This window comes from Actinia tenebrosa, unplaced genomic scaffold, assembly GCF_029948245.1.
Source record: "Actinia tenebrosa isolate PJP-AT-01 unplaced genomic scaffold, QUT_ActTen_1.0 PGA_scaffold2__45_contigs__length_23673736, whole genome shotgun sequence".
Taxonomy (NCBI): domain Eukaryota; kingdom Metazoa; phylum Cnidaria; class Anthozoa; order Actiniaria; family Actiniidae; genus Actinia; species Actinia tenebrosa.
In genome coordinates this window covers 1665319-1688583 of record NW_028292579.1, presented here as the reverse complement: position 1 = coordinate 1688583, position 23265 = coordinate 1665319, and the positions used below count along the sequence as shown (strand labels likewise).

General features: G+C 34.4%; 3 protein-coding genes and 1 pseudogene across 3 annotated transcripts; all 4 read left to right on the top strand.

Annotated features, from left to right (window-relative positions):
• The first annotated feature begins 1026 nt into the window (after window positions 1-1026).
• Window positions 1027-22145, top strand: LOC116294274 (uncharacterized). Its single transcript, XM_089034701.1, has 3 exons — window positions 1027-1182; window positions 15892-16441; window positions 20725-22145. The coding sequence occupies exons 2-3, from the start codon at window positions 16433-16435 to the stop codon at window positions 21598-21600; spliced, it is 885 nt and encodes a 294-aa protein (XP_088890827.1). The 5' UTR covers window positions 1027-1182; window positions 15892-16432; the 3' UTR covers window positions 21601-22145.
• LOC116300184 (uncharacterized) lies at window positions 2991-5928 on the top strand. The gene is made up of 2 exons (XM_089033654.1): window positions 2991-5760; window positions 5876-5928. Exons 1-2 carry the CDS (start codon window positions 2991-2993, stop codon window positions 5926-5928), a joined length of 2823 nt encoding a protein of 940 aa, XP_088889780.1.
• LOC148908958 (uncharacterized) lies at window positions 6018-7585 on the top strand (annotated as a pseudogene).
• On the top strand, window positions 16453-17767 carry LOC148908957 (uncharacterized). The gene has a single exon (XM_089034700.1). It carries the CDS (start codon window positions 16502-16504, stop codon window positions 17765-17767), a length of 1266 nt encoding a protein of 421 aa, XP_088890826.1. The 5' UTR covers window positions 16453-16501.
• Window positions 22146-23265: the final 1120 nt, after the last annotated feature.

Below are 23265 nucleotides of genomic sequence, written 5' to 3'. Positions count from 1 at the left end.
AATTCTCCAATTTTAAATCTCCATTACTCGTCGCAGAACAAAATACCAAAAACAATCACTTTACTCACGATTAGAACACTGTTTTAACTTCTCAATTTCTAAATATCGACGTATTATTTTATATAGCACATGGTTTAAATATTTTTTGAAAGTTATTTATATTTGATGACGTGTTAAAGTAACTTGGTAATAAAAAATTTTTCGCCAACATAGATTTATTGGAAAATAATAAAATTTCACAGATTTAAAGCCAAGACAATGTTAAAAAAAGTTTTTCAACACTCAAGTCCATACATATTTTTGTCAAGGCACGCGAGGCACTCGAAGTTGGATGATATTTTGGCTCTCTCAGAGGGTCAATTATGCACAAATTGGTTTTCCTCGTTTTTCTCGGAAATAAAGCCATATTCCTAAAAACGAAGTATACCACGATTTGTTTTGGCTATATGTCTACCTCATACTTGAATATAAGCGAAATCGATTTTTTGACTGTTGCCAGAAAATTTCGATTTTGTTTGATTTTTGCTGACATCTACTCTTAAAGGTCATACTCGGATATCATGATTGGAGTGGGTAAATAGTTTTGAATATTAGAGTACAAACACGAAAAGTGTGCAACACTTTGCCTTATTTGGTAGTAAATAGTGCTAATATAGAAAACAATAGGATTAGCATAATTTAGCAGTATTTAGTGGTATTTATGTTACACACTTATAGTGTTTGTACTCTATCGTGGTCTATTGAAATAACGTTATTGTTTGCTGGTTTTCAATCATTCCCAAGAGAATGAAATAACAAAAGACACGGCGGCCATGTTGGAGGATATAACAAAGAGAAAAATGACGAATCTTTTGTTTAACTCATCCAACATGACGGCTGTGACAACCATCTATAATCTGGTCCATGATGAAATTAGTGGGCCGTACTGGCTCGGGCTACCTGTGGACCATTCTTTCCTTGACAACAAAGTTTTTTCCTAGACATTTTTAGTCATTTACTCCTGCCAATCAATGTTGAAGGATTCAGGTAGCCGCTGTTCATTGGTCAACGATATATTGCCACGTCATTCATGAACCCTCCTCCTCATCGTTGCGCATATCAAGGCACGAAGACGCATCTCTAAGGACTTTGGTCTTGGCCACGAAACCAAGAGGAAAGAAACAACATCAATCGCAGAAAAAAGTAAGTACTTTTTCTGACAAAAATTATACATTACTCCAAACGATCATAGACCTTTGATGAGTAAAGAATGCTTTATTTATTGGCAGTAAATATTTAATGAGGCTGTGGGTAGTTTTGGTTTGGCACACCTAGCCGCATTGAAACGGCTACAACTTCGTCTTGAATAACTCGATCTGCAAGCGCTTTTCACACAATGTCAGGAAAGGATTAAAGGTTTCAAAAATGGTAAATTAGTTTAAAGCGGCCTTTTCGTTATGACGAAATGATGACATCATAGAAATCGTTTACCGCTTATTTTCTCGAAAACTAGACCTAAACTTTCAAAGCGACTTGCACCAGTCGATAGTATTCATCAAGGCACCCAAAATACTGCAATATGAAAAAAATTTATGAGAGCGTTTTCAAAATATTACGCGATGAATATTTTCATGGACTTTTACTATTATTTCCAGCGTGTCAACTTTATACCCTCAAAATCGGGACTTTAATTTAGTGGATTCAATATTTTTAGTAGCTAGAATATAGATACGGATATAGACACTGTCCTTATTCGGTATGAATCGAATTGTGACTTTCTTTCTAACGTTATGGATTTTTTGATATGAAGCTAAATGATCCCATTTGTTGTCAAAAGCGATAGAAAATATCGTTGAAAGCGGCATTCAAAAAAATCGTCGAACGATTTTTTTCTAAATAAAGTCACTGAAAGATGTGTCTTTTACAAATATTCTCCTTTAATTTCATATGCATTGAAGGGTTTTAAGGCAGTCAAATAAAAGTAATTACGCTCACAACTATTTTCGCTCATGGCTGCTTGTTGATTATTCACGCTTGACTTCCGTGTTATTCCTTGTCGTGTGCTGTGAGGGCTGGCTGCATCGCTGACGCTTTGCTGAGCTCTGTGTACAAAGTCTTGTAACGCCATATGCGATATTTTACTTGAATGTTTTAAAGCTCACAGCAATAAAAGTGCACAAAATGAATTGATATATCAATCTATAATACACTTTCTAGACATCAAACTATAAAAAAACTAATAATTAATATTCCAGCAAAGTGTGTGCGGTGCAGACAGCCGTAACAGCCATGAGCGAAAATAGTTGTGAGCGTACTTATTTTTATTTGACTGCCTTAAAACCCTTCAATGCATATGAAATTAAAGGAGAATATTTGTAAAAGACACATCTTTTAGTGACTTCATTTAGAAAAAAATCGTTCGACGATTTTTTGAATGCCGCTTTCAACGATATTTTCTATCGCGTTTGACAACAAATGGGGTCATTTAGCTTCATATCAAAAAATCCATAACGTTAGAAAGAAAGTCACAATTTGATTCATACCGAATAAGGACAGTGTCTATATCAGTAGAGGGCACTGGCCAGTTCGGGCACAATTTAGCCATAGATTTTTTATTGGATTTTCAGCTGGTTTTTTTATGCTTGATATCACCCGATTGAAATATTGCCTGGTTATTATTAATGAAATAAAAAATGGACACCGAATGAAATAAAAAATGGAAACCGAATGAAGATCTGATAATTGATTTATTTTTGTTCGTTATCGAAGATAACATTAGTTGATTAAGGGATGGCTTTTAACCATCACGCATCCTAGGTTTCCCATCCTAGGTTTCCCATCCTAGGTTTCCTATGCTAGGTTTCCTATGCTAGGTTAAAAAAAAAATGATTATATGTGAAAGTGGCTTAAAGAAATAGTTATATTATATATTAGAAATGTTCTCGGAAAACAGATATAAGGAAAAAGCTATAAATAATAATATGACAAATAATAATATGTTGAATAGTATAATGGACGAATCAGTACCAGAAATTGATGTGCCAATTTTAAAACCGGTAAAAGCTACAAATACATCTAACAAAAGTATGATCAAGGCAGCTGCAGACAGCGTTCAGAAGCAACTAAGTAAGTTTGCTGACTGGATTATATCATATATCCCACCAGATGTTAAGAAACCAGCCAATAAACGTTTGGATGATTTGAAAAACGAGGTTAATGATATTTATAAAAGTTTGAAAAATACAGGGAATGTACAAAAGGAGATGGAGGCTGCATACGAGAAAGAGTCAGCAATGAAGGGTTATTTATCGTCTTACAGGATCAAAGGTGAGGAAAAGATTGATCCTAAATCGTTTATAGAAAAGTATAAGACCACAGTTATTAGAACGGTTGAAAAACATCAAAAACCAATAAAAATGAAATTAGTACTAGAGTGTGTATTTTATAAAGAGGAGCATAAAGAGATTGTATACACATATGGATATTTTCATAGTAATATAGTTATTATTGTACAAGCTACGAATATAGAAGATGTTTATGAAACATTGACAGGTGATATATTAGAAAAGATTAGTAATTTCCAAAATAGTGGATCGGGTTGGATATTCAATAAAGTGGAGAATTTAGATATTCATATAGATAAATATAAGCCTATAACAGCAAAATCTTATATCCCATTACCAGGAAAATTGAAGAGTAAAGAGGCTATTGTTAATCCTATTAATAAGGATAATGAATGCTTCAAATGGGCAGTTACGACGGCTTTATTTCCTTCTGATAAGAACCCGAATAGGATAACTAAAGCTCTTAGAAATAATAGTGAAAAACTATGTTGGGATGATATTGAATTTCCTGTTCAGCTGGATAAGATTACTAAATTTGAGAGTAATAATCCAGAATATCGAGTAAACGTGTATAGATATATTAATGAGTCTGTACCTATTAGGATAAGTGAGGTTGAAAATGAAGATAGTAAGAAAACGATAAATCTACTATTAATATCGAATGAAGAGACTAATCACTATTGCTGGATAAAAAATATGAGTAGGTTAATATCATCTCAAATAACTAAAAATGGTCATTGTAGGTATTATTGTGAAAGGTGCCTCAACTCGTTTAAAACTAAAAAGGCTTTAGGCATACACTACGAGTATTGTAAGAACCACGAGGCGGTTAAAATTACATTACCAAAAAAGGGATCGATGATCTCGTTTAATAATTATAGACACTCTATGCGAGCCCCCTTTGTCATCTATGCAGATTTTGAATGCTTCACAGAGAGTATCGATACATGCCAACAAAATGATGAAAGATCATATACTCAACAATACCAAAAACATAAACCATCTGGTTATTGTTATATGGTAAAATGTTATGATGATAGTATATATAAACCAAAATTGTATAAATATACTGCTAAGTCAGAGGATGAGGATATTAGTCAAAAATTTGTAGAATCGATAGAAAATACTATTAAAAATGTTTATAAAAGATATCATTACAATAAGAAGGTTAATATGACGGACAAGGATAATATGAATTATAATAAAGCTATACTATGTCATATTTGTGATGAGGAGTTGAATGGCGATAAGGTATTAGATCATGACCATCTTACAGGTAAGTATCGAGGTGCAGCACATAACGAGTGTAATTTGAATTACAAGATACCGAAGCATATACCGGTGATATTCCATAATTTAGCAGGTTATGATGCGCATTTATTTATCAAAAATCTAGGTTCTACAGAAGGGAAAATAGATTGTATTCCCAACAACGAAGAAAAGTATATTAGTTTCAAAAAGGAGATAATAGTAGATACATTTGAAGACAAGAGTGGTAAGGTTGTTAACATTAAACGTGAGATTAGATTCATTGACAGTTTAAAATTTATGGCCTCAAGTCTAGATTCATTAGTTAGCAATCTAGAGAAGAAACAGTGTAAGAATATGAATTTTTTCTATGAGGGTAAAAAGCTTGATCTATTACTTAGAAAAGGTGTTTATCCATATGACTATGTTAGTACATTAGATAAATTAAATGAAACATCTCTACCCCCGATAGAAGCATTTTTTAACAAGTTGAATAATACACCAACTACCATAACTGATTACGAACATGCACAAGAAATATGGAAAACATTCAAAATAAAATCTATGAAAGAGTATCATGATTTATATCTTAAGAGTGATGTCATCCTATTAGCTGATGTGTTTGAGACGTTCAGAGATGTGTGTATGGAGAATTATAAGTTAGACCCATGTTGGTATTACACAGCTCCGGGACTATCTTGGGATGCTATGCTGAAAAAGACAAAAATTAATCTTGAGTTGTTGTCAGATAGTGAAATGCTATCAATGATAGAATCTGGAATAAGAGGAGGGATCTCAATGATTAGTAAACGTTATGCACAAGCTAATAACAAATACATGAAATCGTTCAATAATAAGGAAAAGTCGAAATTCATCAAATACCTAGATGCTAATAATTTATACGGATGGGCTATGTCACAGAAGTTACCATCCCGCGGGTTCAAATGGATGAATAAACTAGAGCTCAAGAATTGGAGAAAACACCCATGCATCCTAGAAGTAGATTTAGGTTATCCAGTTGAATTACATAATCTTCATAATGAGTACCCATTAGCACCTGAGAGACTAATGATCAATAGAGTAGAAAAACTTATTCCTAACCTAGCTGATAAGACGAAATATGTAGTACATCATGAGACGTTGAAATTGTATGAAAGTCTTGGATTGAAAATAACGAATATCCATAGAGGTGTTACATTTCATGAGTCTGAGTGGTTGAAACAATATATTAGCCTTAACACAGAACTCCGTACAAAGGCTAAAAATGATTTCGAAAAAGACTTTTTCAAACTGATGAACAATAGCGTTTTTGGGAAGACAATGGAGAACATACGTAACAGACAAGACATTAGACTGACAACAAATGAAAAGCAAGCGGCAAAATTGATTAATATGCCTAATTATAAGAAGAGAACAATATTCTCAGAAAATTTAGCTGCTGTTCATATGGGTAAAACAGAGTTAGTATTCGATAAACCTATATATGTAGGTATGTCAATCCTCGATCTTTCGAAGAATTTGATGTATGACTTTCATTATAATTATATAAAACCAAAATATGGTAATAAATCGAATCTACTATTCACAGATACTGACAGTCTTATGTATGAGATTGAAACAGATGATTTTTATAAAGATATTGAGAAAGATATCGAGACAAAGTTTGATACAAGTAATTATCCAGAAGATCACCAAGGAGTAAAACAAAGGGTTAATAAAAAGGTTATTGGTATGATGAAAGATGAGACAGCAGGTCAAGAGATTACTGAATTTGTAGGTCTTAGAGCTAAGTTATACGCTTATAAAACAGATATTGAAGAAGCAAAACGTTGTAAGGGTGTTAAAAGGTCAGTCGTTAAAAGGGAGATATCATTCGATGACTATAAGGAATGTCTATTTGAGGGGCAACAAATTATGAGGAAGATGAATGTAATCAGGAGTCATGAACATCAAATATATACGGAAACTGTTAACAAAGTAGCATTATCGAGGGATGATGATAAAAGAGAAATAGAATCAGATGGTATCAGTACTAAGGCTATAGGCTATAGAAATATTGATGAATGACTATATGATCGTGAAAAAGGTGAACTCATAAAACGTTATGAGGGTGTAATAGATCATTATGATAGAATAGCTTCACAGAAAGTTGATAAACCAAGTAAGACAAGAAAATTATTTTAAGGCGCTATCAGGTGGTAATTGAGTATCTTCAGGTACAACTTGTAATTCTTCTCTGACGAAATTTCTTTTCGGTGCACCATCAGAGAGGTAATATAAGACAGGTTGATTAGCTGACACAACAGTTCTCGATATATCGTATATTCCTAATGACCATATAGGATCTGTAGCTCTCTTATTACCACCTTCCAACTCACCAGGAGTGTATAAATATCTAACTTTCACACCAGATGGAAGTCTAACTTCTTTCAATCCAAGAGGTCTTTCATATTCAACATGTTTTTCATATGTTTCTTTCATTTTTATTCCTTCGATAGGGGCTTTTCCAGTTATTCTCTTTACACCACTGTTTATACCACGTATGACAGCTGGTAGTCTTTCAACCCATTCGCGAGATCTTTCCTTTTCATCCATTAACATTTCTTTTGCATACTGATGGCTAAATAGTTTCTCTGCAATGGTTCTATTAGCGCGCTCGACTAATGCTTGGGATCTATGGTTATTAGCTTCTGATCTTTGTACTTTAACAGATTTATTTTTCATTATTCTCGTAACTTCACCCATGAATTCAGTACCAGGATCTACGATAATTGTTTCAGGCCAATTCAAACGTCTGGAATATATCTTTTCAAACCCTCTCGATACCTCTGTCGAGTACTTAGACGTCAAGGGCTCAGCATCTATATATCTACTTGCAATGTCAACGACCACTAGAGCATATTTATACGTCTTCCGTTTTACTATATCATGTGGTAGAAATAATAAGTCTGCTTGATGTATCTGATTAACTATTTCGTCATTCCAGTGATATCTGGGGATATAATGTGGTTTAGGTAAATATATCTGCCACAAAGCTTGTTTTTCCAACCATTTTTTTACAGATCGTTTTTCAATATTAGTGGCGTCAGCTAGTTTATCAATAGCTTCATAACCCTTCCAATAACCCTGTGGGTTGTAATAATGGTTTGTTAATTTCTTGCTAATCATATAAATTATATAAAACAATAATCTTTTATAATATTATATAATGAGTCAATCGATATCGCAAGTGCTTGACGTCAATCAAGAATCAAGGAAGCCTTTCTCATTGAAAGCTGAAAGAACCCTACATAGAGTAACGTTTAATCCTAGTAAAGCATCGCCAGAGGAAACATTGCAAGTACACATCCCAAAGTTATCAAATGGGTATGTATATGTCCCGAATAGCATTACCCTAGTGGGAAACTTATCGCTTCAGATGGGACATGTCAACAACACAGTCGTTAACAACCTAGGTAGGAATCTCATAGGAAGGATGAGGGTAACCTATGGAAGTGATGTCATAACCGATCATAATAGGTATGATTTATATTATACATATGAAGATTTGTTTAAACAAGTTAGAGAGCGTGATAACATGCTTCGTGAAGGTGTATCATCCCTCAATATGCGTAGACTAAGAACGGATGCAGGTAACAAGGTTACTACCGATGCTGGAGAAGTTGTCCTAGGAGCTATACACGGTAACGAGTATAAAATCCCAATATCACATGAAATCTTGAATAAACATGGTGTACTAAACATGAGAGCTTTGAACAACGATCTCGTATTCGAGATTACCTTAGCACAAAGCAAAGCTATCGGAGTTACTAGTGATAATACAGCAAATTATGAATATAACCTTAGCGGGCTAAAACTAGAGTATGAGACTGTTCAAAGCGAGTATCTATCTCAGGATGCAGCTAGTGCTTATCAACTTGGAAAAGGGTTTTACTATGAACATGTAGTCCTCCTAAAATCTTTCACCATAGCTAAAGCAACCGATAGCATCATCAATGAAAAAGTAAACATACCTAGGCGGAGCCTCACAGGAATTCTAATGCTGTTCGTAGAACCATATGCAGCAGGTGCGAGGGATAGTGAGAAATTCGTAAACCCAAACATTACGAAAATCGATATAAACATCGATGGGATGCCTAATAAGCTGTTTAGCAAAGGTATGCTTCCTATAGACATATGGGACAGCATCGTCAAACGATATGGTTTAAGCGATAATGTCACACAAAAACAATTTTATACTGACAAATATGCTGTATGGATTGATCTAAGAACATTTTATGACAATATTTTACACGGTGCGGGGTTTCATCTGATTAGCACGAAAGACGGCATTCTACTAACCATTCATCGTACGACTGGTGGATCTGGTAATGTTACATGCTATGTTTACGTTGTGGGTGATGCTGTCTTCGAAGTGGAAAATTCTGATTTGAAATCGATAGTGTATTAAAAAATTAGCGTTATAATATATATATGGAAGAGTTAATACATCAAATTCCCTATAACTGTATAATAGTTGGTCCTACTAACTGTGGAAAGACACGATTCTTAGTCGATACTCTTAGAGGGGGTTATAAAGACAGATTCGAGTATATTATCCTAGTTTGCCCCACATATTCAAAAAATAAAACATACCAAGGTTTTGCTAATAATGACCCTAGATTCATAGTAATTCAACCTGATAGTAGCGATATAGATGATCTTAACCAAATATTACTAGATGTCGAAAAAGTTTTTAGTGGGTATATGACACTCATAATTCTAGACGATGTTGCATCTAGTAGTGAGGTAAAAAAACGGTCTAATCAATTCGTTAACCTAGCATTTAGCGCAAGACATTCTAATATATCAGTTTGGGTGTTGACACAACATTTGACATCTATTGCTAAACCTTTTAGGGATAACATAAGCTGTATAATTAGCTTCTTCACACCGAACAGAATATCTAATCAAACATTATTTGATGAATATGGTGGAGATCTAGATGCTGGACTTAGGAAGCATTATATGGAAATGCTAAAATCAGAAAAGTATGCTAGGATTTGCATATGTCTACGTCACCCATTCAATTCGTATGTAGAAATTCCGAAAATGCTTTAAGATAAAATATGTATACCTATTATAAGATGGAAACAGTTCTAGATCAGTTCAATAATGATAGCTTAGAAACCATACACGAAGAAGAACCAATAGTGAATGAAAATAAACCGATTAGAAAGAAAAAGTCTACGGTTAAGAAAGACGATAGCGTAGATGTAGAAGAAAAACGTGAACAATTATATATTTTAGCAGTTCTAGGGACAATCGAGGTATACACAGGCAATAAGATGAGTATCGGGGATGTTAAGAAATTATCAGCAAAAGATGTTGATAGATTCTATAATAGATATCAAGTAATCATGGGTGCACAAGTTGCAGGGACATTAGTCGATACGACAATAGATGCTGCAACTGAGTTAACGAGACAAACTAACTAGCAAGTCAGGAAGCGAGTTAGGAAGCGAGTTAGGAAGCGAGTTAGGAAGCGAGTTAGGAAGCGAGTTAGGAAGCGAGTTAGGAAGCGAATTAGGAAATCATACATTCTAGCCAAGATTGTCTTAAGGTGACTAGCTACTTTATCAAGAAATCATTACAAAATTTTCTTAGAAAGATATTTTATAGAGAGTTTAACGCTGATTTCAAAAATGAAAAGAAAAATTGGCTGTCCTGAGCTTGTTTTCAAGATAATGAATTTTGAATACGGCTATCTTGACAGGTTTTGAAAAGAAAATTGCCTGCGGAAATCAACCTTTTCACAAAACAATTCATAACTCACAAATTAAAAACTCTACATCTACTTTAAACACTATTTTCTAAGAACTAACTAAAAATATCTGAAAGTTCAAAAATAAGCTCAAATTCCAGCATGTTGTTAGCTAGATGAACCAAAATCGCAATCAAATGAGGACATTAAAACGCTTTTTTTTCCATTCTTTTTCCGACTTGCTTTGAATAGGGTATGAATTTTTTACTCTCTAGTGTCTTTTAAGAATAGGCACAGGTTTTTGTAACCTCTGGCGGCACATCTCTATCCAGAACCGGGTCGACTACAACCCCCCAGGATCCCATTGTCTAATAACCACTATAACCATTACTAAAAAGGTAAATTATACACAGTGAAAAAGATGAAAAAACTTACTGACGTTTCGGACGCTAGTCCTTCGTCGGAGTAAAAAGCCTTTTTACCTTTTTCCTTTTTACTCCGACGAAGGACTAGCGTCCCAAACGTCAGTAAGTTTTTTCATCTTTTTCACGGTGTATAATTTACCTTTTTATCATTACCGTTTCATTAGAAACACCGACGCAGCTCACACTAGTTTTTAGCTAGTTATATCTTACTATTTAGTAATATTTGGTACTAAGAGTAAGTATTTGTTTCATGGTTTAGTGCGACCACTCTAAGAATTGCAAAGTTGAACTTGTTTACGATTTCGGCTCACTTACTTCAAATGAGCATTTGACTCATAGTACGAGTAGTTTATTATTTTACTTCATCCTGCATCTGTCCTTGATTCTTTTGATTTAAGTAAAGCTATGTCCGTGTGTGCGTATGCTCCGTGCTAAACATCATCACACACGAAACACCAGCTTTTCAATTTATTTTGAATTTCAATTTCTTGGGAACTTGATGTTCGAGTAGCCAGAATTACCTTCGTGGATACCAATTGAATGAACGGTAACAATAAAACGTTTATTAAAATTTAAATAATAACAATATCAACATCGTAATAATAAGGTTTAAAGTAATAAAATATCCTTAATAAAGTACAAGCACTTAAGAATTGCACTTTTTATCAGAACCGAAATAAATTTAACACTAGCAGAACTGTCTAGGTTGCAAGATTTCAGTGATATGAAGCTTTAAGGACTACTAATTCCGCATCGCATCTAATTGTCTTTGAGTCCAATGGCTAAGAAAACGCCAAGAACTACTACATAAGACATCAGCTCCTTTGCTTGGCGGCAGGAGACGGAATGTAATAAGTTTGGCATACATACTTCTACTAGGTTCAAGGTAAACAGGCAAGCACAATGGACGCGGCAAAAGTTCGACGTCTTATATGCATGATGACCCAATACAATTTGAAAAACAAAACACACCTTAGAAATAGTAGGCACTGTCCTTATCCTAATCAGAGCAAAAGGTAACTTAGATGTCGATGTTTAACAGCTGCCGTAAGCTACCGATCTGGAAGTCATCTAAAATTAAGCCAGGGTCCTGCTTAATTAAAGAAGACGTTATGTAACCATGCCTTGCCCGCAAGCATTCCCACTGACAGTGGTAATAACGGTTTCCTTCGGTGGAAATGCGACGATTGCCATGGCTGTCGTGTTCGAATGTAACCAGGAATTGTCTTACTTCGACATGCTATGTTGATCTTTCAAGGATGGAATAATTTAGCATGATAAATGAAGGATTATGAATAATGTATTACTTACCAGCTTTCCTCTTCCGACATCGTGTTGAGAAGCAGACAGATCCGTTGTTGAGCCAGCAAACATGTTGTCAGCGAACGAGAAACAGTCGCGTTACACCCATAGAATTAATAATTACCGGCTGATGCAGACGTTTTACTTGCGATTTCTTTTTTTAAATATATATTAAATATTCTGTAAATATTCTGTAATAAAATATCATTCGCTTCCTAACTCGCTTCCTAATTCGCTTCCTAACTCGCTTCCTAACTCGCTTCCTAACTCGCTTCCTAACTCGCTTCCTAACTCGCTTCCTAACTCGCTTCCTAACTCGCTTCCTAACTCGCTTCCTAACTCGCTTCCTAACTGGAAAGATAGGCATCCTCTGAGTTAACTAGTTATATATTGCCTATAGACAATAAAAAATCTTTATCCCGTGATCTTAAGGAAAATCAGATGATAAGACAAGAGCTTACTAACGCAGCTGGTTATGCTATCCTAAAAGGTGGAAGATTCATTGCATTAGTAACAGGATTATTTCAAGTAGCTAAACATATAGATCGTAACTATACTAGTAATAAAGAAGCAGTAGAAGACATGGATAAGTACATTCATGATACTACTCTTCAAACTCTTGAGCAGTCTTGAGCAGACTCTTGAGCAGACGATGATTCTCTTGGCGATTTCTTGAGCAGACTCTTGAGCATCTCTTGAGCAGACTAAATGTATATAAATAATTATTTTGTTATTCATATATAGAATGTCTGAAAACGATAGCGCACAAATAGAACAAATAACTAAGACGCCTGAACAGAAAGTAGAACGTATTAAGGATCCTAAGAAGGTAGCAGCAGGTAAACGTTTGGCTGATTATCATAAAAGAGCTAAACAGGCCCTTAAAGCTGATACTGATACTGAGGAAAAAGATAATGGTGAACATAAGTGGATGCCTGAAATATCACTAACAACTGCATTAACAATGGTTGGAATAACTCTGACTGCTGTCGATTTATATTTTAGATGGAGAAAGCAGAATAAACATGAGTTGAATGCACCTCATGCTGTCAATACAGATGAAAAGCCTAAATTAACAACGCCCTCATCCATGAATGAGCTACAATTAACACCAAAACAAACTAAATCGTCTAAAATACCAGTGCCGAGAATAGGTATGGAGTAAAATGGTATAAAAATAAAATATTTATTAATATTATATAATATGTCAAGCTCAACAGAAAACAAATTGGTTAAAACTGTCATGGATGCTAGCGTAACTGTAGGAATTGCTGCTGGTATTGGTTATGTGGGAAAGAAAGTAGTGAGAGAATCATTTATCAATGATCCATCAAGCTCCCTGCCTAACTATGGAAAATGGGTCTTAGTTCTAGCTGGTTCAATGTATTTGAAGGACTATCTCGAAACTAAAAAGATTATACCAACAAATTTGTAATTGGTATAAGAATAAATATATTATAATGAGTAATAGTATAAATGGCGACAATAGCTGTAATGGTAGCTGGAGCTGTATTAAACGCTACAGCATTCGTGAGTGGCTCTTATCTAGCTAAGACACTCGATGGGAGTTCATCTAGAGTCGATGAAGAGAAGAAAAGACATGACATGGCTCTAGAAGAATACCAAAGACAAATGGGTGAGTACCAAAAGAAAAGACAGGCATACCAAGACTGGTTAAATAAGGAGTATATCGATAAGAAAAACGCTGATGAAGTCTTAAACAATACAGATATGGCGTTCAAACTATATAGCAAAGCTCACCCAGATGCTAAATTCGATATTGAGGATGAACCAAAGTTCAGTAATTATTATAAACCGAGTAATAAACAGAAACAATATGAGATGATTTATGTTGGTGGTGGCATGTTAGGCGTTGGTTATCTAGCATCGAAATTCTTGTAATTTATATAAAAAACTATTTAGTATATCATTATATATTAAATGGCTGAGGGTGGAATCGATTTTGATCCATTAACTGAAGAAGGTAGATTGGATATAAATGAGACAATCGATGATGAATATGAACAATTAATACCAAATGAGGATGAAAGCGGTGAAAGTTTCTTTTCTAGAATGAAACAAAAATTTGGAGGAAATTATAGGTATGCTATCAAACGTATTAATGATATTTTTAAGACCAAAAACAAAGGAGATAATATTCCAACCTATATGGAGCTTGAGGAGCTCGAGGATATTGAGGAAAAAGAGTATTAAAAAAAAAAAAATGCTACCATACTGGCTACTGAAATAAGTAATCTATACCCAGAGTTTAGATATGATGGTGATAGCGATAAATTATTTCATTATTTTCGAGTGAGTGATTACAGTGGTTTAGATGTGTATAGGCCATTAAACGAAGATTGGGTTAAACTAACCCAAGATGAGAATAGATTACCTCAACAGGTAAAAAAATCATTGGGTTGGAGTAGAGAACATTTAACCCGGTTTAATAAAATCAAACGAAATATAGACTCATGGTTTGAGAACAATAAAATAACACGGGAAAATGGATATGATCTTAAAGAGTCCGATAATATTATCTTCATAAAAAGAAATAATGAAAGATGGAGGAAATTACATACTAAATCTGGAGATTTTTACACGAAAAGTTATAGAGGTGCTGTTTCTCATTTAACTAATGAAATTATAAACGATTTAGGTGAATCTAATTTCGATCGAAGGGCTGGTGCTGAAGCATCACTAAAGAAAACTAGGGAAAAAATAGATAAAGTTCGTACGAATATAGATTTAATAGAGATACAATATCAGGAAAACGCTTCTAATTTAAATAAGCTGGTGGAACAGATGAAAAATGAAGATGCTCTTCCCGCTGAGTTAGATCAAATGAAAATAGATTATAATAAAGGGCTGGAGATAGATAAGGAAATCCAAGGAAGACTCGATGCTTTGAGGGTCAATGAAGACGAACTCGAAACTAATGCAGAAATGCAGAACGATATAATCAGTGAAATCGACGAAAAATTACCATTAAGAGAACGCGTAAAACAAATAATAAAACGTTATGGACTTACCGTTACTGGTATTGCTCTAGCTGTTGGTACTATCATCGGTGTTATAATTAATAGTTTGAAAAGCGGATTAACTACTGTTGCAAAGGGTGTTGGTAATGGTTTGAAAACTATTGGCAAGAAACTAGCTCAAATACTACCTGGTATGGTTGGAGCAATAGCTAGTTTCATATTTAGAACAGCTGGAGAGGTCGTTGGCTTCCTTGCTAAGAATGCATGGCTCCTTATAGTAGCTGTCGTTTTGTATATCATAGAAAGGTATAAAAAGAAAAAATGAGTATATATTATAATGACAATACTGTATATCGGATTAACTCGAGACACACCAATCTTCACACTGACCCTAAAAAACCCTATTAGTAATTGCAAAACCATACGGCTAATACAATGCTCGTTTCTAAACAATCTAAGTGTAAATATCAAAGATCTATTCCTTCACTGTGATATGATTGATAGTAATCAGGTAATACTGAATAATGATCATGGTCGTGTTCTATCACATATTAGACTTACATCATCTAACAGTGTGGTTATATATTCTCCTAATACATGTTTATACGTACCATTAATCAAAAATAATTATATAAGCAGACTAAGTTTTTGGGTAACAGATATTAATAATCAAAAAATAACTTCTAGCATTTATCCTCTAATAATGACTATCGAAATCACATAAATATATATATTATAATAGTATATTATAGAAATGTCAAATCAAGATATAATCACAGAGGAAATTTACCCTAAATTACCAAAAAATTCATTAGAAAATGGCGATAACTTTAGACTGCATAAAGTAAACATGGTCTTATCTCAACTAGGTGTGGAGTATAGACATTATGAACATGTTAGAAAGAAGTACACAAGATTAAGATCAGCATTCCATGGAACAGCAATAACGACAGGAACCCTCAGTGGTATACTAACAGCTTCAGGGATTGGAACAAGTTTGACAGGTCCTGGTGTCGTAGTTGGCGTACCTCTCAGCGCTGTTGGAGGTATCCTTGGATTGGTTTCAGCTGGTTGTGGTGTTATGACTAAGAAACTGACTAAGAAGATCTCGAAACATGAAAAAACTATTCAACTAATCAAATCTAAGGAAAATAGCATAAATGATCTCGTTTCGAAAGCATTGCACAACAATCATATAGATGAGAAAGAATTCGAACTTATCATGACTGAGCTAACTAAATATGAAAAACTCAAATCAAGTATCCGGTGTAAGAAAAACGAAAATCTTTTAAAAAACGATGTGGATCGTGTGAACAAGTTGAGAGAGGAATTGAAAAAGGAGCTTGTAAACCAACTCGTAAATCAAAAGAAATAACTCTTTCATTCAACAGAGATCCGTTTGGAGGGTATATGTATAAGGTAAGGTATGACAAAAACATAAACGTATAAAAGTTTATCTCTTATAATATATTATAATAGATGAATAAATTCCCAAAGGAGGTCATGCCTACTAACAAAAACTATCCAATTCCAGCTGTCGATATATACGATAAAGCAGATGATGTCAATAAAATGCTAAACCCGCTAAAAATATATGTTACTTCCTCGCAAAGCTTCTCCGCTCCTCTTAACAACGTCTTCCAATTAACACCACCGGTAGTACAAAATGTAAGCGATTACACTGCATGGATTGAAGAACCGAATTTCAAATACTGGTCTCAACAGCTAAATTTCGCTTGCTGGTGTGCAACTAGTGGATGCGGGATTAGCTATCATATCATAGAACCTGATACTCAAATCGGATCTATCCTAAAATTCCATGTAGTATATACGATCAGATGCATCCTAAACGATCTAAAAGTTCCACTACCATGGGATAACACGTTCGTATGGAATGGTACTAGATATGATAAGAGCGCTTTAATGTCATTATGCAATGAGTTTGGTATCGATTCATCAAACCCAGATTTCCGATTCAAAGGTAAATCCACAGAAGAAGACATGTTCAATTTCCATTATAGAAGCCCCTATAAAGATAGCTTGACAGCATATTATACATCCACCCACAAAGATCGTAGTCAATATAATTGGTTCATACCTCAGAAAGGCCATGGTATCACAAAAGCTGGATTGTCACGATTGAACCAAAGCATTGAAGCATTTGTTTATTGCGTGCTAGGCTCACAGGTCAATACTAGATCATCAATCATTGGTGATTCAGGTTCGGCCAAAGAAACTCAAGACGTATTCTTAAAACTCTTTAGAGACTCTATAATCGAAAAAGACATTTCTAAAAGCATTCAGAGATACCAGTTTGCTATTCAAGAAGCAAAAGTAAAGCTCGATTTAGCTATATCACCAGGCTGTTGGTTATTACCGTCCACTCTAATCATAAATACTGAATCGACTGTTGGATACAATAATAAATTACGAAGAGCTACAAATGATATGAGTTTCGGTGTAAATGATATAAATAATGAAACTAAATCAGTTGGTGTAAAAAAGAATAATATTGGTGGGTCGAAGGTAAAATTACCGCACCAAGCCAATAAACCAGAAACTAATGATAAAAAGCCTGATACAACGAATAAACCCAGTATCCCTGATAAGCCTATCAAACCCGATAAGCCTAACAAACCCGATAAGCCTATCGTTAAACCAACGAAATCATCTCAAACGCATGATATTAATCTAACAGCTATTACTGTCGTCGTTGCTGGTCTATCTTGGTATATGTTCCGCTAACCAAAAATGGTTTAAAGTAATGACTATCTATTTATAATGTCCCTAATAATTACATTATAAATATTATGATGTCTTTACTATCATACGATAGTCAAATATGCAAATCATTTCTGACTATTAGTATTCTTCTTTCTTGGACGTTTGTTTGCAGACTTATTATAGTCTTCTGGCAATTGCTCTTTTTCGATATACTCGAATTTATATCTATGTTTATCCACTTTAGAAATACCTGATTTACAATTATTTAATCCTTCACACACCATCTTGACGATCCCGACATTTACCCCTAAATGCTGTTGCACTGCATACATGCTACCGTAAAACGATTCTTCATCATCCTTATCGACATTGATAGCTTTAACGTATTTCTTATTTCTATGATTATTCTTAACAAATGAATAATCTCTACTCGCAGCAGATTTCAGACAATTCTGTTGTTGTGTTACTAGTTGTAAATTACACAATCGGTTATCTTTTCTATCATTATTGATATGATCAATGACTTTACCATCTTCGATCAACCCATTATAACATTCCCATATAAATCGGTGTGAATAATATAATTTTTGAACAGTTTCCCCATTCTTCCTAACAGCTACTCGTGAATATCCATTATCCCCAATTATCTCTTTCATTGTTTTCATCCTAATTATGCTAAAAATACCACCATCTTCACTACCAGAATACCTATCATAAACGGGGTGCATATTATATGATTTTCCACTAATGATAATTCTATTTTGCAATTCTTCAGTCATAATTTTAATACGTTTTATTTGTTTAAGCCATGGTTATATATGTTTAACCATTTTACATTTGAATTAGTCATAATATGTCTTCACGATATAATTATCATGAATGTCATATACTTCATAATACGCTAACAAAGTCTTCTTCGTTACCCTTTGCGTACATATGACTTCGTCTGTCAAACCACTATGTTCATATGAATGACTAATCGAGCTTCCGTATAACGGATAATCATCCTTATAATTACGAACCTCTTTTAGCTCTTCTAAAACAACTGTTTTGGATGTTTCTCTTTTGATTCTAAAGAATCGGTAGGATGGGCTGCCAAGAGATGAGAAGCCCCCATTTCGCGTTACGACGATATGACCAACAACTATATCTTCAGATTTCATTTCCTCTATAATATATTAAAGAGTTATTTCTTTAAGCCACTTCTACCAACCGTCATCATCATCAGAACTCTCAATACATATATTACACAGATATTTTTCATATTTCTTATCTTTATCATACAATTCAAAATCATCGTATTTGAAACCACAAATTAAACATTGGAGAAACTCTTACTTCCAATAACCTCGTCTGTTAAACTTATATTTGTATACATATTCACTTTATCGTTATTTTTCGTAGGGACTATATCCATAATACATCTCAATTCCTCAAGATAGAAACGTTCAACCGTAATTCTCTGTACTCTATAAAATTTATAATATTCAAGCCAATAAAAATATGGATTAAAAACTAATATATCCCCAACTTTAAAAGCATATAGTTTCTTAACCTCATCTTCATCATATATTTCTTTTTCATAAACTTTACTCGTATCATATAATTCATAATATAATTTCAAATCATCACCATTAACGAATAAAGTATTAATAGCTCTGTCTAATAATCTTTTATGGTGACGCGTTACTGATTTAAATGTTTCCTCATTTAAAATATCAACATATTCATCTTCTAATTCTCCTAAAAGAAATGCATTAAAAGTCTCGTTCCTCACACCCGCTCTAACTATCTCTTCTTCAATTCTGTAAAACCCATAAAAGTTTCGTTTAACTACTATATCTCCAACTTTCATTTTCTATATAATATATCAAAGAGTTATTTCCTTAAGCCACTTTTATATATAATTTTTTCCCTAACCTAGGATGTGAACCTAGGATGTGAACCTAGCATAGGAAACCTAGCATAGGAAACCTAGCATAGGAAACCTAGCATAGGAAACCTAGCATAGGAAACCTAGGATGCGTGATGGTTAAAAACCATCCCTTAATCAACTAATGTTATCTTCGATAACGAACAAAAATAAATCAATTATCAGATCTTCATTCGGTTTCCATTTTTTATTTCATTCGGTGTCCATTTTTTATTTCATTAATAATAACCAGGCAATATTTCAATCGGGTGATATCAAGCATAAAAAAACCAGCTGAAAATCCAATAAAAAATCTATGGCTAAATTGTGCCCGAACTGGCCAGTGCCCTCTACTATATCCGTATCTATATTCTGGCTACTAAAAATATTGAATCCACTAAATTAAAGTCCCGATTTTGAGGGTATAAAGTTGACACGCTGGAAATAATTGATGGTTTTCACGTCGGCCATGTTGGAAAACTTTAACAAAAGAATTGTGAATGAATTCTTTTGTTATATCCTCCAACATGGCCGCCGTGTCTTTTGTTATTTAATTCTCTTGGGAGTGGTTGAAAACCTTCAGTAGTAAAATGAAAATATTCATCGCGTAATATTTGGAAAACGCTCTCAAAAATTTTTTTTCATATTGCAGTATTTTGGGTGCCTTGATGAATACTATCGACTGGTGCAAGTCGCTTTGAAAGTTTAGGTCTAGTTTTCGAGAAAATAAGCGGTAAAAGATTTCTATGATGTCATCATTATGTCATAACGAAAAGGCCGCTTTAAATTATTTTACCATTTTTGAAACCTTTAATCCTTTCTTGACATTGTGTGAAAAGCGCTTGCAGATCGAGTTATTCAAGACGAAGTTGTAGCCGTTTCAATGCGGCTAGGTGTGCCAGACCAAAACTACCCACAGCCTCCTTAATGCGTGTATCAGATTGCGTCCTGTCGTAACAGGCTCTTTGTTAAGTCGTTTTCAGTATTTCATTTTGATGTTTTCTGGGAATAGCACCAAAGGGATCATTATCATTTATTAACTTCATTTTCGTTGCTTACATTATAGACTGTAAGTGAGCCAAACGATATACAAATGGCACAATTGACAAAGGAAATAGAACACATGCCTAGAGACATGGCTATCTTTTCTCGTTGCTTGAGATCACTTTATGCAGAAGAAGCTGTAGGAACTAATTCAGGAGCCGCTGTAAAATTTAGAAAGCTACGAGATGATACCAGAAAGGACGCCATGGTTTACCTCATAGTGGTTCTTCCAACTTGTTTCAAGTTTTTGGTGTCCATAAGCAAGTCGATTGAGAACTATGAAGCGTTAGAGTATGAGGAATGGTGTGATAAACTTGAAGACATACTTGTAAAGACTACTGGCTACAAACAGCTTTGTGAAAGGATTACAAAGATGCATGAAAACATCCTTGTTCCTCTTAAGAAGAGACAAGATCAAGCCAACTTGGTCGTCCAAGAGCTTAAAGACCTACAGTTGGAGTTCGAAAGAAAAAAGAAAGAATTGGAAAAAAGTGCAGATGAGAAATCTATGTGGGCAATTGTCCTCTTTTTTATTCCAATTGTTAATTTGATCGCGACTCCGGTTTTGCTTGAAGAGTCGGCAGACGATACTGCAAAATCAGTTGCTCATGGTGCCCAGGCAAAAGTCCAAGAAGCAGCGGCATTAACGATCCAAGGAACTTTGATACCAGCGCTACAGTCGTTCATTGACGGTCTGCACAAGGCAGCAGGCTTCTTCAAGGTGATGGAAGTGGAATTGGGAAAGTTTCAAGGAAAGGCTGAGAAAAGCAAGGAAACTAAGAAGAAACTTTACTACAAAATAATGAAAGCAGAGGCAAAGAAAATAGATTCTGTTTGCCAAAGATCTTACAGCGTCATTCCAGTCGTAACAAGTGATCTTCAAGCCATTCCTACCTAAGGAAGAGACCAAAATTATGTGCACAAATGGCTGGAAAAACAAATTAAGATGATAGAAGAGAAATGCACTGCTGGAACGCTTGCGAGAAAATTGGTTCAAGCAATTACTGGTGGGCAAGATGCATCCACACGAAAAGCCATAACACGTAAATCATATCTCTTTTATTAGACCAAGGAACGTGAACATTTCGATTCACTTACCATAGACGGTTAACACAGATAAACTAGATTTTTTATAGTCAGTATTATGGTTTCTATACTAGTATAGTTTCAGTTTTGCTCACAAGCGACATATAACTAGGTGTCGCTCATTGCACCATTCAGTAATTAAGCCATGCAAAATCATAGTTTGTTTGGTTTGACCGTTGTTTTGATCAGTTTATTGTAAAGTGCACTCATAGTTTCCTAATTAAGAAAGTTAAAGAACATGGTATACTACTAATATTATTGTTCAGTAATAACTTGATTATGTATTTTTTTCTTGATGTTTCAAATCTGTTTTTGAATAAAGGTTTGTCTGGAATGAATAAAGATCTTTCCCCAGAACTGATTGATGGATTCATCTTCATTTAACGCCTCCTTTATTTCAAAATAACGGTTATTCATGGTACTAGATAACATATAAGAATGTATAATTGCGAGGAGAATGTCACCTTGAATTCCACTCATTATGAGTTACTCTTTAAAAGCCAGGAGTCTATTTCACCTCAGTGTTCTGTTTCTCAAATTTCTGAATAAAATATGTATTCATAGAATAGCTATTGTCCCATTCTTATCATCCATAACTGCTCACGGATCATAACAATCTAGCCATCCTTATTCGTAAGATGGAATCACATGTAGTTTTCATGCCATTTATTACTCTATAATGCTAGAAAGAAATCGTTGTCGAGAGAGGATGTGAATCCAATATGGCTGACGGATTTGAACAAAATTAACATCTAAACTTATCATTTTTCCTTTGTATTGTACCTCGTATTTATGTTATTAAGTTATGGTTTCTGCGGAGGAGTTGGAAGCAATTTTAGAGAAGAAACTGAGTCCTCTTTACACTGAAATTACGAGTATAAGAGCTCAACTTAAAGAAGTTAATTCGTTCTTGGATCTAGCCAACGCCAAATATGAAGAAGTTTTGTCCAAATACAAGCAATTCGAAATCGACAAGAATAATCTTATTGCTGAAAATGCTACACTCAAGAAAACAATACAAGCGATGGATGTCAAAATTCAACAGCTTCAGAAGGAATCAAATGATGTTAGACAATATACTCGAAGAGATTGCTTGGAAATTCAAGGAATTCCATATAATAAAGATGAAGACACCGATGCAATCGTTAAAAGTGTAGGTGACTTCATTGAAGTCTACCTTTGCGATGGCGACATCTCAATCAGTCATCGTCTCCCGGTTGGCAAAGATTATAAGGGCACCCGAAAAGCTCCTCCATTGATTGTAAAATTTACTCGTCGTTCAACGAAGGAAAAATTCTATAAGGTGAGAGCTCAACTTAAAGATTGCTCTACACGAGACCTTGGGTTTGCTGACGAAAACAAAATCTTTATAAACGAATGCTTGACGGATCAAAATAAAAAATCTTTTCAGCGATTGTCTTAAATTTAAGAAGGAAAGGAAATGGTCATCCATCTGGACATCAAATGGAAAAGTCTA